Consider the following 24951-nt stretch of genomic DNA (forward strand, 5'->3'; position numbering starts at 1 on the left):
GAATGCTGTGATCACCAATAGTCAGCATGGATTTCTGAAAAATAAGTCATGTCAGACTAACCAGATCTCGTTTTTTGACAGAATTACAAGGCTGGTAGATGAAGGGAACGCAGTGGATGTAGCCTACCTTGATTTCAGCAAGGCATTCGACAAGGTGCCCCATGATATTCTTGTAAAGAAGCTGGTAAAATGCGGTCTTGACTATGCTACCACTCAGTGGATTTGTAACTGGCTGACTGACCGAACCCAAAGGGTGCTCATCAATGGTTCCTCTTCATCCTGGAGAAGAGTGACTAGTGGGGTGCCACAGGGTTCTGTCTTGGGCCCGGTCTTATTCAACATCTTTATCAACGACTTGGATGATGGACTCAAGGGCATCCTGATCAAATTTGCAGATGACACCAAACTGGGAGGGGTGGCTAACACCCCAGAGGACAGGATCACACTTCAAAACGACCTTGACAGATTAGAGAACTGGGCCAAAACAAACAAGATGAACTTTAACAGGGAGAAATGTAAAGTATTGCACTTGGGCAAAAAAAATGAGAGGCACAAATACAAGATGGGTGACACCTGGCTTGAGAGCAGTACATGTGAAAAGGATCTAGGAGTCTTGGTTGACCACAAACTTGACATGAGCCAACAGTGTGACGCGGCAGCTAAAAAGGCCAATGCAATTCTGGGCTGCATCAATAGGAGTATAGCATCTAGATCAAGGGAAGTAATAGTGCAACTGTATTCTGCTCTGGTCAGACCTCACCTGGAGTACTGTGTCCAGTTCTGGGCACCACAGTTCAAGAAGGACACTGACAAACTGGAACGTGTCCAGAGGAGGGCAACCAAAATGGTCAAAGGCCTGGAAACGATGCCTTATGAGGAACGGCTAAGGGAGCTGGGCATGTTTAGCCTGGAGAAGAGGAGGTTAAGGGGTGATATGATAGCCATGTTCAAATATATAAAAGGATGTCATATAGAGGAGGGAGAAAGGTTGTTTTCTGCTGTTCCAGAGAAGCGGATACGGAGCAATGGATCCAAACTACAAAAAAGAAGATTCCACCTAAACATTAGGAAGAACTTCCTGACAGTAAGAGCTGTTCGACAGTGGAATTTGCTGCCAAGGAGTGTGGTGGAGTCTCCTTCTTTGGAGGTCTTTAAGCGGAGGCTTGACAACCATATGTCGGGAGTGCTCTGATGGTGTTTCCTGCTTGGCAGGGGGTTGGACTCGATGGCCCTTGTTGTCTATTCCAACTCTATGATTCTATGATTCTATTCTAAGTAGATAAATGGGTACTGCTGTGGCAGGTAGGTAAATGGTGTTTCCGTGCACTCTGGTTTCCATCACTGTGTCCCGTTGCGCCAAAAGCGGTTTAGTCATTCTGGCCACATGACCCGGAAAGCTCTCTGTGGACAAACACCGTCTCCCTTGGCCTGAAAGTGAGATGAGTTCCGGAACCCCATAGTCACCTTTGACTGGACTTAATCCAGGGTTCGTTTACCTTTACCGGCTAAGTCAAGTTTGGGCATGGCATATTCTTTGAACCAGGCTACTGGAAGGATGATATCTTCTTCAAAGTTCCAGGAGCTCACAAACTCATCAGCTGCTTTGTTCTGTGACTGGATACACTAAGATTCAGGTAGGTAGCCATGTTGGTCTGACGCAGTCGAAATATATATATCTGAAGAAGTGTGCATGCACACGAAAGCTTATACCAAGAACAAACTTAGTTGGTCTCTAAGGTGCTACTGGACAATTTAAATTTATAGATAGATAGATAGATAGATAGATAGATAGATAGATAGATAGATATAGATATAGATATAGATACACTAAGTCACTTAAGTAACTTGGTGTGGTAACTAGGTGATTCTGCATATCCTGGAAAAGTATACCTTGGAGGTTTAACATGAGACAGAATCCAGATCCGCCCCTCACTCCACCCCCCCACCCCAGCTTCAAAATATTAAAGTGAGATTCAATCTCATTCACCATAGCAGTGCTCCTAAGGATCCAATAATCTGCTTGAGGAGGCATCAGAAAACGCATGTTCACATAGTCCAGGCTAAACATTCACAACATGAAAAATATGTCCCTTTGTGGGCTCCTACTTCTTGCATGCAGTGACTGCACACTGATAAGAGAAGTTTTTGTCATGTGGTGCTGGTTGGTTAAAAAGGTAAACCATCCCCTCAGATCAAAGGAAATGATATATGAAAGGAAAGAGCTATGCTGCAGGCGAGTGTGATAGTTCAGTTGCTGCAGCCTCCAGAGGAGATCTTCCTTCATGGGACATTAGAAAAGGACACCCCTGGCTACTGGGCTGAATGGTCTTTCAGCATGAAGTTCTCTTTCAGCATTTTCTTCCTGGGTTAGTATCACTGATGATCAGTGCAGTGGCTGGGTGGGAGGACCAGAGACCCAGCTTTGGTTCCTGCTGTTCAGATACCTTTTTATTAATAGAATCCTCTCCTTTCCAGAATGGTGGCTGCCTGGTCAGAGACAAGTACTTGGAGTTGAGTATCAGCAGATAAGAGAATATTAATTTGGGAGGGTAGTGGGATGGGACAAAACAGGAGCTTGGTGCCATGGCCTCCCTTTCTCCCAAGGCTGTTTTTCTGACATAACTGGTTCTGCAGCTCCACCCAGCTTTCCCTCTGCTCGACCTTTATAGGTTTGGCATATCCGTCGGCTCCTGCCAGAGCAGATGCTTGCTTCCAAACACAGTTCTGAGTGCTTTACTGCCTTTCAAATTTTGCGCCATTGCTACCATACCTAGGGGAAAGCAATGAAGCGGGTCAGGATGCAGGACTCCAGGGAGCTCCAAGTGGGCAATCTGTTCCAGTGGAGGTTGAAAGCAAATGGAGCATTTTAGGGATTCTTTCCACAGACTGTCTCTCCCAGGCGCTACACTCTTGTGGAGAGTGGGAACTCTTATCTAGTTTTAGCTCTGCTTAGTCTTTGTATATTTGCAATTTACACCATAAAGCACCCAAAATGAGTGTTGGGTATTCTCCAGCTTTTGCATTCTTTGTTCTCCTGAGATTTCCAACCCTGAAGATTTCTTCCAGTTTTCCAGCCAGAGCTGGGAAGGAGCACGTTCTAAAGAGTTGATAGACAGGAGCAGCAGCAAGGAAGAGAAAGTGGGGAGACTCTTTATGTGGGTCAGGAACTGAACCAGGAGGGTGACATTGTTCATATTTGACATCAATTCCATGACTTATGTAGGCAAACCCAAGTAAAATATAGACCACTGTTTCTCAAATGATGGGCTGGGTGCCCTCTGTGGGCTTTAGGCTGCTTTCAGACATGCCTTGGTCCCCAGTGACTCTTCAATCCCCAACAGCTCCCCCTTTGCCATGTATGAGGTTCTGCTGTCTGTGTTCATGATATTGTACAACTACTGATTATGGTAAACTTGTATGTGATGGTATGTATTGTGCAAAATGTGTAGGCAAGTATATTAGGTCAATCAGGGGGAAATTGTGTGATTGTGATGTTGGAAGTGAGTGGCGATTGGATAGGAGTTTTGAAAGAGAGTTGAATACTGGGGGGGTATTATTTTTGTCTGTTATTATGGTGTGTATTTTTTGCTTTGAGACGCAGGTGGCGCTGTGGGTTAAACCACAGAGCCTAGGACTTGCCGATCAGAAGGTTGGCAGTTCAAATCCCCACGATGGGGTGAGCTCCCGTTGCTCGGTCCCAGCTCCTGCCAACCTAGCAGTTCGAAAGCACACCAAAAAGTGCAAGTAGATAAATAGGTACCGCTCTGGCGGGAAGGTAAATGGTGTTTCCGTGTGCTGCTCTGGTTTGCCAGAAGTGGCTTAGTCATGCTGGCCACATGACCCAGAAGCTGTACGCCGGCTCCCTCGGCCAATAAAGCAAGATGAGCGCCGCAACCCCAGAGTTGGCCACGACTGGACCTAATGGTCAGGGGTCCCCTTTACCTTTACCCTTATACTTTGCTTTTATATTGTAGACCACCCTGTGATCTTCAGATGAAGGGTGGTATAGAATTTTAATTAATAATTATAATCATAGTAATAATAATTGACCAGCCGTGCTAGAGGTAGTCATCATTCAGGAGCTTTGTATAGGCAGTGAAAATATAGATGATTTAAAGCACCTAGCAGTAACCCAGCTATGGGCTGTACCCCTTAGAGAAAAGATGATACAGGAGAGTTGAGTTGAATCAATGGGTGGTGCTGGCCTGAGTATGGCAATCTCAAAGATACCAGCTGAAGCCACAGGAACATTGACAGTATAGATGACACAGTTTCCTCAAGCCTAGTTGAGGTGAGGGTGAGTGATTTTCCTAGAAACTGTAGCTAGGGAGGAAAAGTTTATTGTAGTTTCCACAGAGGCCCTGTCCAATAAAAATACACACACACACACACACACACACACACACACACACACACACACCAGTGTTAAAAAAGATAAAACACATGGAGCCATCAAAGGGAATGCTATCTACCTTTCCAGTTCTGCGTGAACCCAGCACTTGTTCCTGAGAATCTGCCACCTAAATTGGAGATATAGCTCCAAAAATAGCACCCTCCCTCTTGAGCTGAAAAATGAAGAAATTTCTGCCCAGTACTCAGTCTCTATTGAGGAAAATTAAAAGAATGAAGACTTCTCCATCAAATGGCTAATCATTTAGGGAAAATCCAGACTGGAAGGGTTTGGAATAAATGAGTCCAGTGCTCTTTTTAAAAAGGGGGTACCCAAGGGTACGCAGTACTGGCACCTCTGTTATTATTGTTGTTACAAAGTGTGGCGCTTAGTATAACAACTTCATGGTGAGTACCAGCACCTATTTTTCGGGGGGGGGGGGGGAGGACTGAATAGTTCAATCTAGTGAGGATAACCATTTTGGTCAGAGCTAGTCTATCCATTAGAGCAGTGTTTCCCAACCTTGGGTCTCCAGCTGTTTTTGGACTACAACTCCCATCATCCCTTGCTAGCAAGACCAATGGTCAGGGGTGATGGGAATTGTAGTCCAACAGCAGCTGGAGACCCAAGGTTGGGAAACACTGCATTAGAGTGAAATCTTCTGGTTTTCATCTCATAATATCCTTGCTGGTTGTTTCCCACAGTTTTTAAAAATTGCACTTAAGGAATCGAATTAAGTCTCACTGGAATATGTTTTATACCCAGGTTGAGTGTGTGCAACCAGTGGAGGGGGAAAGTCTGGATTATCATTGCAAAGAGCCACATGCAGGACCAGAAGGATTTCCCCCCCCCCCCTTGTTGTTGTTTCTTCTTCCTCCTCTTTTGTTTGTTTGTTTTGCCAATTTTCCCCAAAACAAAAACAAACAAACAGAAAGATATTTTCCAGCCAGCAAGACAGTTGTCACTGTTGAATGGTTTCTTTAAATTTGAAGGTTCATTATTGTTCCACAAGATGTGTATGTCTTTAAGGGCCAAAGCAAATAACGTGACTTAGTTTTACAGCTGTGAAGCAGTATAGCAGGTGCTTTTAAGTTGTGTTAATTAAGCTGTGTCAGCAATTGGGTATAGTATATAAAGAGCTCTCTCAGTACCCTGGTGGTTGGGTCATGCTTATTGCTATATTATAATGTAGAAGGAGTTTTTGGTTTTGTTATTAAAACCTAGCAAAAGTTATTTTGAGTTCCTTGTAATGTGTGGTCTCCCCAGCAAGCTCTCTGCAGCGCAACCACCGTATTTTTCGCCCTATAGGACACACTTTTCCCCCTCCAAAAATGAAGGGGAAATGTGCGTGCGTCCTATGGGGCGAATGCAGGCTTTCGCTGAAGCCTGGAGAGCGAGAGGCGTCGGTGTGCACCAACCCCTCTCGCTCTCCACGCTTCAGGAAGCTATCTGCAAGCCTTGCGCGCACGGTGGGAGGTCCCGCCGGGCGCGCGAGGCTTGGGGCAGCAGCCTGCAGCCCGAAGCATAGGCGCCCTCCAGAGGATGCCCCGTGCTTCGGGCAGGTGTCCGCAATCCTTGCGCTCCCGGGGGGAGGTCCCGCCGAACGCGCAAGGCTTGGGGCGGCAGCCTGTTCTTGGGGCGGCAGCCTGTTCTGGGAAGCTTGGGCTCCCCCCCCCCCAGCCCTGTGGCTGGGGGGGGGGGATAAATTTTTTTTATTCATTCCCCCCCCCCAAAACCGAGGTGCGTCCTATGGGCCAGTGCGCCTTATAGGGCGAAAAATACGGTAATCTGCAAATAGCCAACAGTCACGGCCCTTTATCCTCCACTTTTTCTTTCCTGGTGCTATTTTAAAAATTGCTATAGGTGGGAAGAAATCTCATCTGACTTGCTAACTGGTTCTCTGAACTTGGGTTTGCCCAGGTGTGGTGCTGGACTCATCTATTGCAGAAGCGGGACAGCTGGAGATTAGGCTGGTGAACGGTACAAGTCATTGCAATGGAATGGTTGAATTTCTCCATAATGGCCAATGGGGCACCATTTGTGATGACGACTGGGGCATCGAGGAAGCCACAGTTGTGTGCCGACAGCTAAGATGTGGACCTGCAATATCAGCCACACTTGAAGCACAATTTTGGGGGGGAACTGGACCCATCTGGCTGGATGAGGTCCGATGCTCAGGGACAGAATCAGAACTCAGTCAGTGTCCTGCAAGCAACTGGGGAGAGCATGACTGCACACATGAGGAAGATGCTGGTGTTGTCTGCTCAGGTAAGTTGATCACTTATGTCAAGCCCTGTTTTGTTTGCTTTTTACATTGTCATGTGCATTATCATGTACATTAGAGTTGCCAATTGACCAGATAAATGTATCCTGAATGAATCCTGTGCCTTTTAGGCCAGCCTGATATGCAAGATCTTGCAAGTGGAGCTTTTCATTGGCTGGAAAGAAGCATAATTACCTCGCAAAGCCTACATGACCAATTGCTTTTAAAACCCCAAATCAGAGACCAGTAATAAAATTGTCAATCCCAGATGTGACCAAGTCTTCCCAAGATTAATTTACTAGCTACTTTCTAGATGGTGATTTTTTTTCTTTTGGAAGTATTGTTTACAGGCAAAAGGAGAATGAGGGGGCAGCTGGCTCTCTGAAGTCATAAATAAATACAAGCACTATGCAAGCCCTGCCCACTGATGCAGTTGGAGTCTAGGCTTGGCAATCCAAATTCAGATTCTGAACTCCAAATCTTCAGAACTGCCATTCACTCCCATTCACTCTTTTGGTCATAACTTTTGTTTTTACACTTCTGAGCATTAAATTTGGAGAAACTGTAGTTCTTCAATATGGAATTAACCCCAAGAACAGTCAGAAACAGCCCCAGGGTTGATGTTTTGTTTTTTTAAAAATCAGTTTTCATTAAAGATGTTCTTGTGTTACAAAACAATCAAATAAACAAGGAAAAGTACATATTGCACCTCTGTTTTGATTCATATTTACTCCCTTAAATCAAATATAAAAAACATTACTGCTTTTCCCCTAGCCTCTCTTCCACTTTTCCAAGTCACCCCTTCAATCTGCCTGAATTCTCAAAGCAAAAAGCCTGCCTTGCAGGAAGAAGGACTATAATTAGCCTTATGGCTTGTCCCTTTATCTTATCCACTGTCCTGCTTTCAAAATGATCATGCAGAAGAGAACTACATCTTGTCTCATGTGCTACCTCACTCTCTGGAATTTGCTTTCCTCAGGCATGACATTAGATTCAGATGCTGAAGACTCAAGTCAAGTGGAAATCAGGCTGGTGAATGGTTCAAATCACTGCAGGGGAAGAGTTGAATTGCTGCATAATGGCCAGTGGGGCACAGTATGCGGTCACTACTGGGACCTTGAGGATGCCAGAGTTGTATGCCGGCAGTTGGGCTGCGGAGATGCAGGATCAGCCCTACAGAATGCAGAATTTGGAAGAGGCACTGGCCCCATATGGCTGGATGATGTCAGATGCACAGGGACAGAATCAAATCTCTATCAATGCCCCAAAATGCTATGGGGAGAACATGACTGCAGACATGAGCAGGATGCAGGTGTTGTGTGTTCAGGTGAGTTCATAAACTATGAATTGATCCTACATGTTGGTTTTCACATTATCAGGATTTATTTCAAATATTTACAGCCTGCTCTTCATGGCTAAGAAGGCATCTCAAAGCAGATTACAATTCTGAAAAACGAAAGGAAAAACCCAACATTAGTAATAATAAAGCATAATAATAGGGAAAGTGAGACCCTAGAATACTTTAAAAGATAAAAAAACCCATAACAAGTCAAAACAGAAGAAAAATTCCATGTGTATGTGTACATATGTCAGGAAATCATCCAATCGTCTTGAAACAAGGTAACAGATGTTTATTTTATTATTTTATTTTATTATTTCTTTAAAATATATTTTCACACATACTGATTCCAAAATGGTGCTTATTCCAAAATAAACATGCTTATGGGCAGAAAAGGTAAACTTTGGCCTCCACCAGACAGTCCCTGGGTTTTTCAGGTTGGATTCAACCACATACTGGCAAATTTAGGCTGTGAAATTAAATCTGAGTGGGAGAGGTTGTGCCACCCCCACCCCCCGCCAAAGGATCAGACTTTTTGCCATGAGGAGAATAATGGAAGAATGCACTGGGTAGTTTGAGATGTCATCCAGCTTTCCCTCAAACCAATCAGCATCACTGCTCAATAAACAAGTCCGTCAACCCAATCAGGGTTGGAAAACTGCCATTTGCTTGTTTTGTTCTTCTTGCATATCAGGAATGTAGAAGCAGATGTAAAGCATGGAATAGCAGGGGCGGGGTGGGTGAGTGGAGAGAAACACTGTGTGATTCATAACTGATTGCAGAAGGGTTGGCAGATGTATGTCCATGGTCTGAAATTACCAAGCTTCACCAGTGATAAATATGGTTCTTTGGCATATGAAAGACCTTTAAACAGTTTGACTTCTTTTTCTCCCACTCAGTCCTGCAGGTACATTGGCATGGAGGAATGGCTCCACCAACAGACTTCAGCCAGGATAGCTCATTGTAACCTCCACAGTCAGAGGCAGGATACTGGGCATTTAAGACAAAGAATATAGGATGGTCACCACTGCTATGTGGGGCTTGTGAGCAGCTAATGGCATCTAGAGGCTGTGGGTGGTCTTATCTGGCTGATCTTACCCAGCAAGCTAGTAGTTATGCCCTTTTAAGCTATCCTGATGCTACTTTCAACATAATTGCACAAAGGACAACTTACCACTCCTCTTACCCACTATCCTGAATTTGCTTCACCCAGGTCTGAAGGATTCAACAGAGATTGCAGGTTTAGGCCCCTTGGAAATCAGGCTGGTGGAAGGTCAAAGTCGCTGCAGTGGAAAGGTTGAAATTTTCCTTAATGGTCAATGGAACATTGTTTGTGACGATGGCATGAATATTGAGAAAGCCAGAGCTATATGCCAACAGCTAGACTGTGGAGATGTAATCCTGTCTACAAAGGAGGAACGATGGAGAAAAAGAACTGACTTTATCACACTAAGAGACAGCATTTGCGCAGGAACAGAATCAGCCATCCATCAGTGCCAAGGAAGGCTTTCAAAAATCTTAAACCCGTGTCAATATGCTGTTCTTGTGTGTTCAGGTAAGTTCATAAACTAAGGCTTGATTTGCACTTTCCCAGTCCCTGAAGGCAGCCAGTGCCAATGCTTTGCCAGACCTGTTCCTATTCTCACAACACAGACCATAATTGTTGTCAAAAATCATACAAAATCACATGATTTGGAGACATATAGAGGGGGAAGAGACTGAGGGCACAGAATTGTCCTTTATGGCAGGGCCGCCATCTTGCCCTCAGGATCATGGGTGCCCACCACCGCAACATGCCTGCATCTTGTGTGTGTAATGTCACATGTTAGACTCTCAATGTTTCATTGCGTTTTTGGAGAGCTGCTCCTCCAAAAAAGTGATGCAAGGTTGTGCATGTGTGTGATGACACACATCTGTGTCTTCTGGCGGATCCTCTTCCTCCTCTCTGCCACCAGCAAGGCACCCTTTTTGTGGGGTGGGGCTCAGATGCCTCCGCGTCCGAGGCCACCTCCCCTCCTGGAAAAGGGTGACTCACTGACTGGCTGCGGAGGGCAGAGCTGAAAGACTTGTCTCGGAGGTGTCGCTGCAGAGGCTGGATGGCTGCCCCTCTCCGGCTTTGCTCATTGACTTTGTGGGTGCCCAGCCTCCCACCCCAACCCATCCCTGGAGTTGGCACCTATATGGCATTTTAGGGGAAACAGGGAGCCAGCAAGACTGCAGGCAAAACTCCCAAAGGGGAAAGTTCTCGTGGAATACGGTTGAAGAGAGATCTGACAAATAATGAAGCTAGAGATCTAAGAGGGAAGAACCACCATGAATTGCCATTCTTGAATGAAGCACTTGCAGAAAACATTTCTTGGCCTTCTGTAACCTGCTGGGGCAAGACTACAGCTATCCAACCTGTAACTAAACATACTATGATTGTTGTTGTTGTTGTTTAGTCGTTTAGTCGTGTCCAACTCTTCATGACCCCATGGACCAGAGCACGCCAGGCACTCCTGTCTTCCACTGCCTCCCGCAGTTTGGTCAAACTCATGCTGGTAGCTTTGAGAACACTATCCAATCATCTTGTCTTCTGTCGTCCCCTTCTCCTCATGCCCTCCATCTTTCCCAACATCAGGGTCTTTTCCAGGGAGTCTTCTCTTCTCATGAGGTGGCCAAAGTATTGGAGCCTCAGCTTCAGGATCTGTCCTTCCAGTGAGCACTCAAGGCTGATTTCCTTCAGAATGGATAGGTTTGATCTTCTTGCAGTCCATGGGACTCTCAAGAGTCTCCTCCAGCACCATAATTCAAAAGCATCAATTCTTCAGCGATCAGCCTTCTTGATGGTCCAGCTCTCACTTCCATACATCACTACCGGGAAAACCATGGCTTTAACTATACGGACCTTTGTTGGCAAGGTGATGTCTCTACTTTTTAAGATGCTGTCTAGGTTTGCCATCGCCTTTCTCCCAAGGAGCAGGCATCTTTTAATTTCGTGACTGCTGTCACCATCTGCAGTGATCATGGAGCCCAAGAAAGTAAAATCTCTCACTGCCTCCATTTCTTCCCCTTCTATTTGCCAGGAGGTGATGGGCCCAATGGCCATGATCTTCATTTTTTTGATGTTGAGCTTCAGACCATATTTTGCCCTCTCCTCTTTCACCCTCATTAAAGGGTTCTTTAATTCCTCTTCACTTTCTGCCATCAAGGTTGTGTCATCTGCATATCTGAGGTTGTTGATATTTCTTCTGGCGATCTTAATTCTGGCTTGGGATTCATCCAGCCCAGCCTTTCGCATGATGAATTCTGCATATAAGTTAAATAAGCAGGGAGACAATATACAGCCTTGTCGTACTCCTTTCCCAATATTGAACCAATCAGTTGTTCCATATCCAGTTCTAACTGTAGCTTCTTGTCCCACGTAGAGATTTCTCAGGAGACAGATGAGGTGATCAGGCACTCCCATTTCTTTAAGACCTTGCCATAGTTTGCTGTGGTCGACACAGTCAAAGGCTTTTGCATAGTCAATGAAGCAGAGTAGATGCCTTTCTGGAACTCTCTAGCTTTTTCCATAATCCAGTGCATGTTTGCAATTTGGTCTCTGGTTCTTCTGCCCCTTCGAAATCCAGCTTGCACTTCTGGGAGTTCTCGGTCCACATACTGCTTAAGCCTGCCTTGTAGAATTTTAAGCATAACCTTGCTAGCGTGTGAAATGGGTGTAATTGTGCGGTAGTTGGAGCATTATTTGGCACTGCCCTTCTTTGGGATTGGGATGTAGACTGATCTTCTCCAATCCTCTGGCCACTGCTGAGTTTTCCAAATTTGCTGGCATATTGAGTGTAGCACCTTAACAGCATCATCTTTTAAAATTTTAAATAGTTCAGCTGGAATATCATCACTTCCACTGGCCTTGTTATTAGGAGTGCTTTCTAAGGCCCATTTGACTTCACTCTCCAGGATGTCTGGCTCAAGGTCAGCAACCACACTTCCTGGTGTATACGAGACATCCATTTCTTTCTGGTATAGTTCCTCTGTGTATTCTTGCCACCTCTTCTTGATGTCTTCTGCTTCTGTTACGTCCTTTCCACTTTTGTCTTTTATTGTGGTAATCTTTGTACAAAATGTTCCTTTCATATCTCCAATTTTCTTGAACAGATCTCTGGTTTTTCCCATTCTATTGTTTTCCTCTATTTCCTTGCATTGCTCGTTTAAGAAGGCCTTCTTGTCTCTCCTTGCTATTTTTTGGAAATCTGCATTCAGTTTCCTGTATCTTTCACTATCTCCTTCGCATTTCACTTGCCTTCTCTCCCCCGCTATTTGCTATTTGTAAGGCCTCGTTGGACAGCCACTTTGCTTTCTTGCATTTCCTTTTCATTGGGATGGTTTTAGTTGCTGCCTACTGTATAATGTTACGAGCCTCCATCCATAGTTCTTCAGGCACTCTGTCCACCAAATCTAAATCCTTAAACCTGTTCCTCACTTCCACTGTGTACTCATAAGGGATTTGACTTAGATTGTATCTTACCAGCCCAGTGGTTTTTCCTACTTTCTTCAGTTTAAGCTTGAATTTTGCTATAAGAAGCTGATGATCTGAGCCACAGTCAGCTCCAGGTCTTGTTTTTGCTGACTGTATAGAGCTTCTCCATCTTTGGCTGCAGAGAATATAATCTGATTTCGATGCTGCCCATCTGGTGATGTCCATGTGTAGAGTCGTCTCTTGTGTTGTTGGAAAAGAGTGTTTGTGATGACCAGCTTGTTCTCTTGGCAGAACTCTATTAGCCTTTGCCCTGCTTTGTTTTGAACTCCAAGGCCAAACTTGCCAGTTGTTCCTTTTATCTCTTGACTCCCTACTTTAGCATTCCAATCCCCTATAGTGAACAGAACATCCTTCTTTGGTGTCATTTCTATAAGGAGTTGTAAGTCTTCATAGAATTGGTCAATTTCAGTTTCTTCAGCACCAGTGGTTGGTGCATAAACTTGGATTACTGTGTTGTTAAAAGGTCTGCCTTGGATTCGTATCGAGATCATTCTATCATTTTTGAGATTGCATCCCAGTACAGCTTTTGCCACTCTTTTGTTGACTATAAGGGCCACTCCATTTCTTTTACGGGATTCTTGCCCACAGTAGTAGATATGATGGTCATTCCAAACTGAATTCGCCCATTCCCATCCATTTTAGTTCACTGATGCCCAGGATGTCAATATTTATTCTTGCCATCTCATTTTTGACCACATCCAACTTACCCAAGTTCATGGTTTTTACATTCCAGGTTCCTATGCAATATTTTTCTTTACAGCATTGGACTTTCCTTTCATTTCCATGCATATCCGCAACTGAGCGTCCTTTCGGCTTTGGCCCAGCCGCTTCATCAGCTCTGAATCTATTTGTACTTGTCCTCCGCTCTTCCTCAGTAGCATGTTGGACGCCTTCCGACCTGGGGGGCTCATCTTCCAGCGTCATAACTTTTATATGCCTGTTGTCTTTGTCCATGGAGTTTGCTTGGCAGGGATGCTGGAGTGGCTTGCCGGTTCCTGCTCCAGGTGGATCACGTTTGGTCAAAACTCTCCACTATGACCTGTCCATCTTGGGTGGCCCTGCACGGCATAGCTCATAGCTGCTCTGAGTTATTCAAGCCCCTTCGCCACGGCAAGGCAGTGATCCATGAAGGGGACACTATGATTACTTATATACTAAGTGATGTAGTGATGAAAGGTGTGGGTTGTTGTTGTTTTTAGTTTTTATCTATTGGTCTGATGTGAGTGGTGTATATAGCAAAAGGCTATATTTTTAAGTTTGCTATGGATATATTTCTATGTCATGTTTTCTGCTTAAAAGCCTTCTAAACAGCTCACAAAACAGTATTTTTAAAAATTCCACTAAAGAGGATGGGATGGGCTCCCAGCTTCAAGCACTGACTGATTGGTCTGATCCAGCAACATGGTGGTCACTCCCCTTTTTCTCACCCACTTTTTATACCCTGTTGCTACTTTCAGAATGGTTATACATAGGATGAATTTCTGTAATCCCATTTCCTCACCCACTCTCTGGCATTTGCTTGACCCAGGTGTAGCTTCAAACTCAGATGCTGCAAACTCATCCCAAGTGGAAATCAGGCTGGTGGGAGGCTCAAGTCGCTGCAGTGGAAGGGTTGAAGTGCTCCTTCATGGCCAGTGGGGCACTGTATGTGGTCACGGCTGGGACATGGAGGATGCCAGAGTTGTATGCCGGCAGTTGGGCTGCGGAGACGCAAGATCAGCCCTACGGAATGCAGAATTTGGAAGAGGCACTGGCCCCATATGGCTGGATGATCTCCGATGCACAGGGACAGAATCAACTCTCGGTCAATGCCCAGCAAGGTCTTGGGGGGCACTGAACTGCAGTGATCTAAATGCTGCTGTGGTTGTATGCTCAAGTAAGTTCATTATCTGCATTACTCTCGAATAAGAAGCCTTGGGAAGAAGTAATTCCTATCATGAAAAAAGTGCAGGTTCTTGCAGCACTGTTGTCATGAACTGACTCATACCCACCAACTGCCCCAAGCGTAACTGGTGTGGTGGCACTGGGCACAGAGCTTCTGGGGCTGTGCAGCAGGTACCATCGCTATTACGTCCAATAGAAGGCGAGAAGTTGGGGAGGCAGACTTCGGCCTCACAGGGTGCACTGAAATTTGAGGCTCCAGGGTATGCAGCTGAGCGGGGAAAAGGAGTGGGACTGGCAAGGCAGGGAGTCAGGCTTGTGGCTGGCTGAAGTGAGCCTTGGTGCAAGATGCAGGACGACTGCTGCAGGTCTCTCACTTCGTATGAGCCCTGGCTCCTCTTGTTGCACTAATTCTCTCTTGGCTGCAATGCACTCCCTAGGAATAAATACCTTTGAACTCAGTGCAACTTTCTGCTGAGTAAACATGTTACACATTACAGTGTGATGGTCTTCCCTGGCACCAATCTCGGCAAGTTTCCCAACAAGCTCTGTAAGCAAATTTGAAAAGGGTTGTTGGGTGGCAAGAGAGCTGGAATTGGGCAAAAACCTCTGACATCATTTCTTGCAGACTTGTAGGTGTCCCTCAGCTTGGTTTTTTGGCTCAGCTACATCTGCAAATAAAACGTTTTGAATGTGTTGTAAAGTGCAATATACAATTGTGACACTAGATGAGCTATAGCAAATTCAATGCATTTTTCAAAACGTTTGAAATGGGAGTCTTAAAGTGGTTAGTGGGAGGTGGGGAGTGGGGAGTGGGGAGGGGACCCTGGATTATATTCCCACATGCTAGGAGTGGAGAATGCTACCCGCAGTGGGGAAGAAATAAGGTAACGATAACTTCCAGATTATTCTAGGCTTCAGTCACGACCTGTTAAATTTTGCCATGTTCCACCCAATCACCCACTTGACCCTAAAGAGTCTGCCCTGTTCCCACCTGTCCCCAGGGTCCACCTAGAGGAAGTTGGAACTCTTTATTTTAATTTACAGATTCATAAACTATTCCACAACAAAAAGTTACTGAAGCAGTGTCTAATAAAATAAGTTAAAACAAAACATTAAAGGTTACAAACCCAGTAAATGGAGACTGTGTGTGGTATTCTACTGCATTTTACTCAGAGTAGATCCACTAACATTAAGATGACTGAGTTAGGCCCGTTAATTTCAGTGGGTCAACACTGAGTAAAACTTTATTTATACCACCCTATGAAACCATTTCTAAAATTATACAGTTTTTATTCTCTAAAATGACTGGGTCACGTGCATTGTGGAAAGCCATTTAAGTAAAATTTTTGAAAAGGTGCCAAATATCAAATTGTTAGGTGCTTTTCTGATTTCCGGTGACCCCTTATTCTAGAGGGCTGGAGCTGCAGTATGAAAAGCACAGTCTCACTCTCATCTGACGAGTGCAGTCGCCAGGCACTCATAGGTAAACTGGTCCCAAGCTGCTACTGGCTAATATATGCTAATGCCCCTTTTTTCATCTGAGAAATGTTGGAGAGTAAGCTGGCTGGATGCAGCTCCTGACAAGTGTTCCCCTTCCCCTGCAGTTTGTCTTCTGACAAGTCCTTTTTCTCATTGTGGACTGTGGTAAAATTATGCAATTAATTACATAAGTTATGCTGCCACTATATTTTCCCACCTCATTCATTTTAGTGCAAAGGAAATACAATGGATTTGGGGAGCAAATGCCACCAACTGCATCTTTTGGGGTCTGAAAGCAACAACAGAGAATATTGATTGTATTTGCTGGATTTATCTCCATTCTGGACATGGGATGAATCAACAGATATCTGCAATTGCTGCTTCTGTTTCTATTTTCATTACAACTGACTAAAATCCCTATGTGATCTTCCCCTCCACCTGCATGAATTTTAATATGATAATTTACCTCTACTAGCAGCAAGACATGCAGGCATTTCTGTAGGTTCCTTCCCTGGATGTGTTACTATAAGTCTTTTTTGTTCCATCAGAGCTCCGTTTCATAAATGGCTCGAGTAACTGCTCTGGACGGATTGAGGTGTTTCACAACCAGCTGTGGGGGTCCGTTTGTGGCGCTGGCTGGGATTTACAGGATGCCAACGTTGTTTGTGGAGAAATGGGCTGTGGAAATGCCTTAAGAGTGCGAAGTGAAGCTTGGTTTGGCCAAGCATCTGGTCCCATTTGGCTGGAGAGAGTTAATTGTACAGGAGAAGAAACATCCTTCTATGATTGCCCCAGAGGTCCCTGGGGAGAGCACAACTGCAGCCACAGCCAGGATGCAAGTGTGGAGTGCTCAGGTAAGGTTCTCTCTTAGGAGTCAGTGAATCCTCTGTAGGGGGAAGTTTGGAAAATCCCAACTATCAAGTTCAAATTATTATTGCAGTATATCCAGTTCTGGGATGTGGATGGCGCTGTGGGTTAAACCACAGTGCCTAGGACTTGCTGATCAGAAGGTCGGCGGTTCAAATCCCCGTGACGGGATGAGCTCCCGTTGCTCCATCCCTGCTCCTGCCAACCTAGCAGTTTGAAAGCACGTCAAAGTGCAAGTAGATAAATAGGTAAATGGCGTTTCCGTGCGCTACTCTGGTTCACCAGAAGCGGCTTAGTCATGCTGGCCACATGACCCAAAAGCTGTACACCGGCTCCCTCAGCCAATAAAGCAAGATGAGCGCCGCAACCCCAGAGTAGGCCACAACTGGACCTAATGGTCAGGGGTCCCTTTACCTTTACCTTTATATCCAATTCTGCCAAGAAATTGGTGCAAGATACAAGATTTAAATATATGGATATTTAGAAGATGAATACATGCACACGCTTTCACACACTCGTACTTGTATAGAGAGTTTGTGCACAAGTGTTAAGGGTAATCTGTGAAGAACCCCATACCCTTGGGCATGTCCTGGGTCTTTAATTTATGTGATGCCTTTTTCTTCATGGGACCTTCCTTCACGAGGTTGCTTCACACTTTATTGAAATCCCCTGGACAACATGGAGGCTTCATGAAAGTGAATCACCCTTAGACATGTTAGATATCTTCCTTTGCCTCCTTTCTTTTGCCTGGTGTCCCACCTGAAGGAAACATCTTCTGTCACTGAACCATATTACAGATGTTCACATGTTGCATTAAATGAGTGCACACAATACACAATAGTAGAGCTGTAAAAACCAGCAAGTGTGCACTCTTTCACACAATCACTCACACATGTGTAGAGACAGTTTTACCTGTGATTCTCTCCTGGGGTTGGGTGAGCTTGCTGTTTTGACTTTGGGGGTGAAGGGGTCCCCCAGGGCTGCAGGGGAGGGTGCCTGGGAAAGAGAGAAAGGGCAGGAGAGAAACCCAGACCATAAAATGGCTGGTGGGCTGAGAGCATCAATGGCACCTTCTGGAGGCAAAATTCCTGGCTAAGCACCCTGAGTTTATGAATCCTTTCGTGCATTAATTAGATTTAAGCCTGTTGGTTATATGAGCCTGATTATCGCACAGAAACAACAGATGTGCCTTTCAAAAATTCTAGAACCACCAGAGGCCAGATTGGTGAACGGCTCAAGCTTTTGTTCTGGAAGGGTTGAGGTGCTCCACAACCAGCAGTGGAGGACAGTGCGTTCTGTTTCCTGGAATCTGCGTGATGCCCAAGTAGTGTGCAGGGAAGTTGGCTGTGGACCTGCTTTGTCAGCCGAGAAAGGACCTCACTTCGGAAGAGGACATGGCCCCTTCTTGTGGAAAGATACATTCTGTTTTGGGACAGAAGCTGCTCTCAGATACTGTCAAAAAATTGACATGTTCCATAAAGCAATTTTTGAAGACTATTTTGAAGACTATTTTGAAGACTATTGGAAAGATGTTGGTGCTGTGTGCTCAGGTAATGGGTGTGAATGCATTAAAGGGTGCCATACTGTGGACATAGAAATTGGGTATAAGTTAAATCAGTCTGTCTCTTTTGTTGGCAGCATATTGGTATTGGTAGTCATGAGAAGGGAGAAGAGATACAGTCCACAATGCATCTTTCCTTTTTCCCACATCCCTCTCTCCTTTCGTGCTTATGTCTGATGCAAAATCTAATCTTGTAGCTCTTATACTTTCAAAGGGTGGATCTTTGAAATTTAAAGGGTTTTTTTTTAATGCAGTGGTGGGGAACAACTGACACACAGGCCATATGCCCTGCAAAGGAGAGTTTCCTTATACAGGCCACATCATAGGTTTTTGCTTGGAGGGAAACCTGCTAATGGAATGAATAGTTTTTCCTCAAGACTAAATGCTGTGTTTGAAAGATTAGGGGAGGGATTGAGGGCACAAGGAGAAGGGGACGACAGAGGATGAAATGGTTGGACAGTGTTCTCGAAGCTACCAGCATGAGTCTGACCAAACTGCAGGAGGCAGTGGAAGACAGGAGTGCCTGGCGTGCTCTGGTCCATGGGGTCATGAAGAGTCGGACAAGACTAAACAACTAAAAAACAACAACTACACTGTGATTCCTGTGTTGAAAATGACTCCCACCGACTACAATAGGCCTTGAATAAAAGCCTCTCATTTGGTGTAATAGCAGCCCCCCCCCGCCCCCATTAAGGTTAAATGTGCCACAAAGGGCAATTTTTGGGTTGGGCTGCAGCTGAGGAGTGGAGTCATCCTCCTGTCCCCAGGAACTACAGCTTGGAGCTTGAGTGACTATAGAAAACCCTCAGCAGAGAAGGTTAAACCAAACGGTTTGTGTGTAACTGAATTGACATATAAGAAGAACAGGAGGCACTGCTTCTGGAGTTCCTGCTTGTGGGGTTTTATATTCCAGGCCACATATTTCAGGTTTGAGGTCGGGGACCAGGTCTTGTTGCTTTGCCAGAAGTATGTGAGGGGGAAACAACTTGACTCAGTTTTATATTTCCTTGACATCTGATGGGAAGGCATTCTGCATTTTAAACCCAAGGTACGATTGTATTAAATAATTCATGGAAAGGGTGATGGTGTTTATATAGGAGGATAATGTGGGGGGGGGGCAGGGTAGGTGGCTTAATTCTCAAGCCCTCTATTTCATTCATTAGATCCCAAATTATAAACAAGGTTATATGACAGCTGTGCCTTTCAAAAAAACAACAACAAATAAACAACAACCCTTTTTTTCCCCATCAGAGACCCGCCTAGTGAATGGCTCAAGTCGCTGCTCTGGGCGGATTGAGGTGTTTCGCAACCAGCAGTGGGGGACTGTGTGTGATGCTGGCTGGGATTTACAGGACGCCCATGTTGTGTGCAGAGAACTGAGCTGTGGAAGTGCCTCCAAAGCATTTGGTGGAGCCTTATTTGGCCAAGGATCGGGTCCCATCTGGCTGGAGGGAGTCAACTGTACGGGAGAAGAAGCGTCCCTGTCCATATGCCCAAGAAAGTCATTGGCAGAGCACAGATGTGATCACAGCCAGGATTCAAGTGTGGGGTGTTCAGGTAATGTTGTAGGAGAGGTTTTGTTTAGTGTATCCTGTGTAGAGCCAAAGATCCAAAGCAAACATTTCTAGATGAAAGCTGGATAGATTCACTCTTCTGGTGGTAGAAAATCGTTGAGGGAGAGAATGGCAGGAATGTTTGGCAGGTACTCAGGTAGAAAATGCTAGCTCTAAAACTGGCATTAGTTCCTCCTAAACAGGAGCCTACAGCTGGAGCATTTATCCATCAATTCTTCCTCATGCTTAAATCTCCATATATCCATTAAGTTAAGGTTTTCTACTAAACTGAAAAAGGTAACGGGTAGTCTCCCTTCCTCTGAATCCGATTTCCTTATTGTCCTATCCATATCCAGGGAGACTACCCATTAGTATCCCACATCAGAATTATTTTCTGATCCATATAATCAAACAGTTTTTCCTCTAATATTTTGTAGTATTCAGATTTTCTTTCATTTGGTGTGTATATTCCTACAATTCTTCCCTCTTCGTCTTTAAAATTTTGCTGCGGGTTGTATTTGTCATTTACATAAATTACCATTCCCCTTTTGTGTGTGTGTGTGTGTGTGTGTGTGTGTGTGTGTGTGATGTTATAAATTCTTTTCCTAATCTTTTGTTTATTAAGACTCTTCTGTGTTTTTTGCAACATGTATTTCCTGAAGACAAATTATATCCAAATTTTGTTTTATTAAAACGTGTTCTATTTTATTTCTTTTTAATTGATTATTCAGTCCATTAACATTCCATGTCAAACGTTTTGAATCCATTCTTCCAATCTTATAATTTACACACACACACACACACACACACACACACACACACACTTTATGAGTCTTTTTGTTTCTCTTCTTCCTGTTTATCTCCTCTATCTTCCAGGCCTGTTTCTCCCTCAGTTGTTTTCACTCCAAGTTGTTTTTTTATATGCCCTCCAAAACTGACTTGTCCTTACATCTATGCTTTCCCCCTTTGTATGAAAATGAGATCCCTTCCGGAAATTCCCACCTGCACGGTATATCATTTTCTCTCAATGCATCTGTCAGGAACTTATAGTTACTTCTCTTCTTTAGCAATCTGATCGGAATCTCCTTCAAGATTATGATGATTGTATTGTCAATATACAATATTTTTTCATAGTTCATCTGTAGTATCCTTTCTTTCATCTCTCTTGAATTGAATATCACCAGACAGTCCCCTGGTAGGTTTTTTTTTAGCTTTTGGGTAACTTGATTTGATCATGAAGGCTTTATCCAATGAAAAGTTGACTTCCTCTTCTTCAGTTTCTTACCAGCCTGCTATTTCTTTTATTATTTAGGCTCTTCTCCTATATATCCTCCTCCACACTTTCTGAGATCCCTCAAAATCTCAAAGTTGATTCTTTCTGCTGCATTTCCAGCACTGCAATTGAATCCCACACAGCTTCCTGCATCATACTTAATCCTACCGCATCTTACTTAGACCTCTCATGAGGTCTTTCAGCTCTTTTACCCTGTTTGTTTTCTTAGTTGTTTCTTTCAGGCCTTGTGTCTTTACTTTTAAATGTTGCATGGGTTTTCCTAGTTCTAAAGTTTTTGTTGATAATTCTTTGATTTGTCCAGTTAGGTCCACCACTGATTTTGTATTCTGTTCTATCTTGTTTTCCATCCTTTCCAATTTCTCCTCCAGATTCTTTGCATTATCTTTTATATCTTTCCTTAATTCAGAATACATTTCTGAAATTTCCATTTTGGGCTTTGGTTCTCAGGTGGAACCTCTTCTCATTTGGGCTGGAATTGTCCTTTGTCCCACTAGGGGGGCATAAAAGGGGAAATGAAAGGGAGGGTGGAACTTTCTCTTTGGCCGTTTCTATGTGCCTAATCCAAAATGGAGAGTCTGAATAAAAATCACACAAAGGGGGGGGGGGGGGCAAACCCCCACAAATATTATATCCATATGAAACATGAGTTTTCAGCTTCTTCCAAGCCCAAGCCTCTCACCTTTTGAGGAACTTTATTTCCCATTAAATCTCTATCCTCGACCTGTATTTCAAATAACCAAGACTGCAATAAAAAGAAAGAGGAAGGGGAAGGCAAAAAAAGGTTTATTTATATATCCAAGTTGCCGGTGGAGTTGGTCGCCTCTGGCACATTCATATGAGATGTACTCTCAAACAAGTTCTTGAAGGTTGTGTCCAAGGATTCCGAGAAGATGACTGCAGGAATGGAGAATAGGCCGGCGTCGTGTGCTCAGAGGGTACCATAAAATAGCCATAGAAACTGACTACACCAAGAAACCCGATTAATATGACATTGTATCAAAAAGAGCTACTTTTTATCATTCTTAAGACAAAAATCTAAAATTGTTATTATAGTTGTGGATGGGGGACTTTGGATAAAGAATGATGCTTCATGTTTTGTGAGAAATGGTGCTTCAGAGTCTGTTCCTTCCAGCCCTAAAGTGAACCCAATTAAATTATTTTGAATTATCTGGTAAACTGCAGTCTTATGAGAAATGCCAGCATGGCCACCTGCCCACTTGTTGTGCCTCAGCCTAAATGGAAGCCAGGAAGAATGAGGAACTGGAGAAACAAAATTCCCTTTAATCTTTACAGATCTCCAAACCATCAGATTGGTGAATGGAACAAGTCCCTGCTCCGGAAGAGTCGAGGTGCTCCACAACCAGCAGTGGTTGACCGTGTGTGATGAGGGATGGGATCTGAACAGTGCCAATGTTGTCTGTCGAGAAATTGGCTGTAGCCCTCCCTTGTCAGTCCCAAGAGGAGCTCATTTTGGAAGAGGACATGGTCCTGCCTGGTTGACTGGTGTCCATTGTCAGGGAACAGAAGCTACGTTCAAGGAGTGCACCCCAAACAACTGGCAAACGAAAGACTGCAGCCATGGAGAAGGTGCTGCTGTTGTGTGCTCAGGTAACATAAATGCTTAGACACTAGCTGAAATTTGAATCATGACTGTTATGCCAAAAGTTGGCTTCTCTTGAGCTCTGATCATCCTCTGAAGGGGCAGAGGGTGAGCCTTCCTCTTCTTGTTGCATACTCTTTTCTGGGTCTCATCTAGAACACAATTCACAACATTCCTGCAGTGTTTCTTCTAGGCTTTGTTCTGCCTCCTGCATCATTTTTGTCCTTTCTGTTCACTTTTGGTTGGGGTGGGGGGTGGGGAGCTGAAAGGACACCATACCAGTTTAATGCAATGTCTGAATTTGAAATAACTAGCTATTTTAATATCCAGAAAATCTAATTACTATGGACATTTTACATATTCAGTGGCTATTTCTGCCCACAACTATTCTGGGGGAGGGTGTACAAGGGGAAGGAGTGCCCTTCCAGGGACTCTGGGGTGCCCTGGGAGTCTCGCCACAATATTACTTCTACAATAATAAAAACTAGTGAAGAAACAAGGAGGGGGTAGAAATTCCTCTGCTGTGCTGAAATTTGGAATATATCCAAATGATGTTGATAGCCATAGCAAGGAGGAAACTACTGCCCTTCCCTCCAAATTTTTTTTGGGGGGGGAGGGAGAATCATTTTTTTTAAGTTTTCCATTTTAACAATCCAATAAAATCACATTGAATGTTCTAAATTATACAAATACATATCAAATAGTCCAAATATTCTGCCTAAATTATATATTTTTTTTGTTGGGACTTCCCATGCTTCAAGTTCGGGGGGGGGGCTCTGATCGTCTCATATCTCTGTTGCCTTGGATAGTCTTTCCAATAGTTCCTTTAAATCTTCCTGTTGTTAACCTTCCTTCTTTCATGGCCTCTGAGTTGTTTCCACAAGTGAGTTGAAATAAGCAATGATGTGTTTCTGTGTGGAATTTATATGTATGATTCTCCTCTATTGCTGCAGTATCTCCTCACACGCTGGTGTTTGTGCCGAATCAGTCCCAAAGTCATTTCGCTGCTGGCAGACGCCATCTTCTCCCAGTTCTGATGAAATCAAATCTTGGCCTTTGCTCATTAATTTTCCCAGACTGGTTGCATCAAACATTAGCCTTTGCAGGGGAGATTTACCAAATCATACTTGAAATACAGATATAATGACATATTAAGAGCTCGCCTCCCCCTATAACTATTTATAACTCTGCAGCTCGGTCTTATTCCATCATGGCAGATGTCCAATTTAAAAAGTGCGTCACATCTCAACTTTCTAGGAACCCGTCCAAAGTTTTTTGAAGTCTCTCCAGCGGTTAACGAGATCCTGCTTCTTTCTAAAATCAGCAATTGGAGAATCTTTTATCTTCTTCCAGGCAATTCAAAAAACAAAAGCTGTAATTATATAATATTGTTATTTCCACACAGTTTATATCAAAATTCTGGAAATTGGGGTGGGTGGGTGTCAAAATGAATATTTAGCTTAGTACAAGGATATTTTTAAAATGAAAACGATGCCCCTCTAGTGAGAATCAACAGACAAATATCTATCATTGTTGAAGAAGTGACCAGTTTCAGGCATGACTTCCAACAAAACAATTCAATAGATTCTGTTTCGATGAGCTCTGATAACTAGGGGCAATAAAAAGGAAGGATGAGGAATGTGAGAGGTGGAGATATAAATCTGTCTTTTTTCACACCCAACAGAGATCAGATTGGTGGGTGGTTCAAATATTTGCTCTGGGAGATTTGAGCTGTTCTACAACTGGGATTGGATCCCCCCATGTGAAGACAGTTTGGACTGGAACAGTGTCCAAGTCATGTGCCGGCAACTTGGCTGTGGACCCTTCCTGTCAGGATCATCATCAGCTGTTGAATATAGACCAAGTTTTCTGCCAGCAAAAAAATTCACCTGTGAGGGAACAGAAGCTTCTCTCAACTACTGCCAAGGAAGATATGTCTCTAAAATGATGTGCTGGCCTTCCTATGCACGTATTGAATGCTCAGGTAATATTAATTTCCTCGTTTGTTTTTTTATTCTGTTTAAAACTCACTTCCTATGAAATGTCTCAAATCATTACAGTAATCAAAACAATGAAAATGTTTATGTATAAAACAATTATAGTATATTCGATTAATAAAGCAATTCAGTATATAAAAAAATTTCAAATCCAATACAGGATTTAATGTTTTAATGTTGAAAAAAGAAAGACTTTAAATGTTGA

The 24951-nt window shown here is 43.9% G+C and overlaps 1 protein-coding gene across 1 annotated transcript in view; it reads left to right on the forward strand.

The window, feature by feature from the left end:
* Positions 1–7797: 7797 nt before the first annotated feature.
* Positions 7798–24951, forward strand: part of LOC114583231 (scavenger receptor cysteine-rich domain-containing protein DMBT1-like) — a 29462-nt gene continuing 12308 nt past the window's right edge. The window contains exons 1-8 of the mRNA XM_077918124.1: positions 7798–7980; positions 9206–9547; positions 14040–14387; positions 16423–16728; positions 17947–18291; positions 19554–19859; positions 22443–22757; positions 24434–24511. Of these exons, the coding sequence (XP_077774250.1) occupies positions 7923–7980; positions 9206–9547; positions 14040–14387; positions 16423–16728; positions 17947–18291; positions 19554–19859; positions 22443–22757; positions 24434–24511 (2098 nt within the window). The 5' untranslated portion in view covers positions 7798–7922. The remainder of the gene's footprint in view (positions 7981–9205; positions 9548–14039; positions 14388–16422; positions 16729–17946; positions 18292–19553; positions 19860–22442; positions 22758–24433; positions 24512–24951) is intronic.

This window comes from Podarcis muralis, chromosome 13, assembly GCF_964188315.1.
Source record: "Podarcis muralis chromosome 13, rPodMur119.hap1.1, whole genome shotgun sequence".
NCBI lineage: Eukaryota > Metazoa > Chordata > Lepidosauria > Squamata > Lacertidae > Podarcis > Podarcis muralis.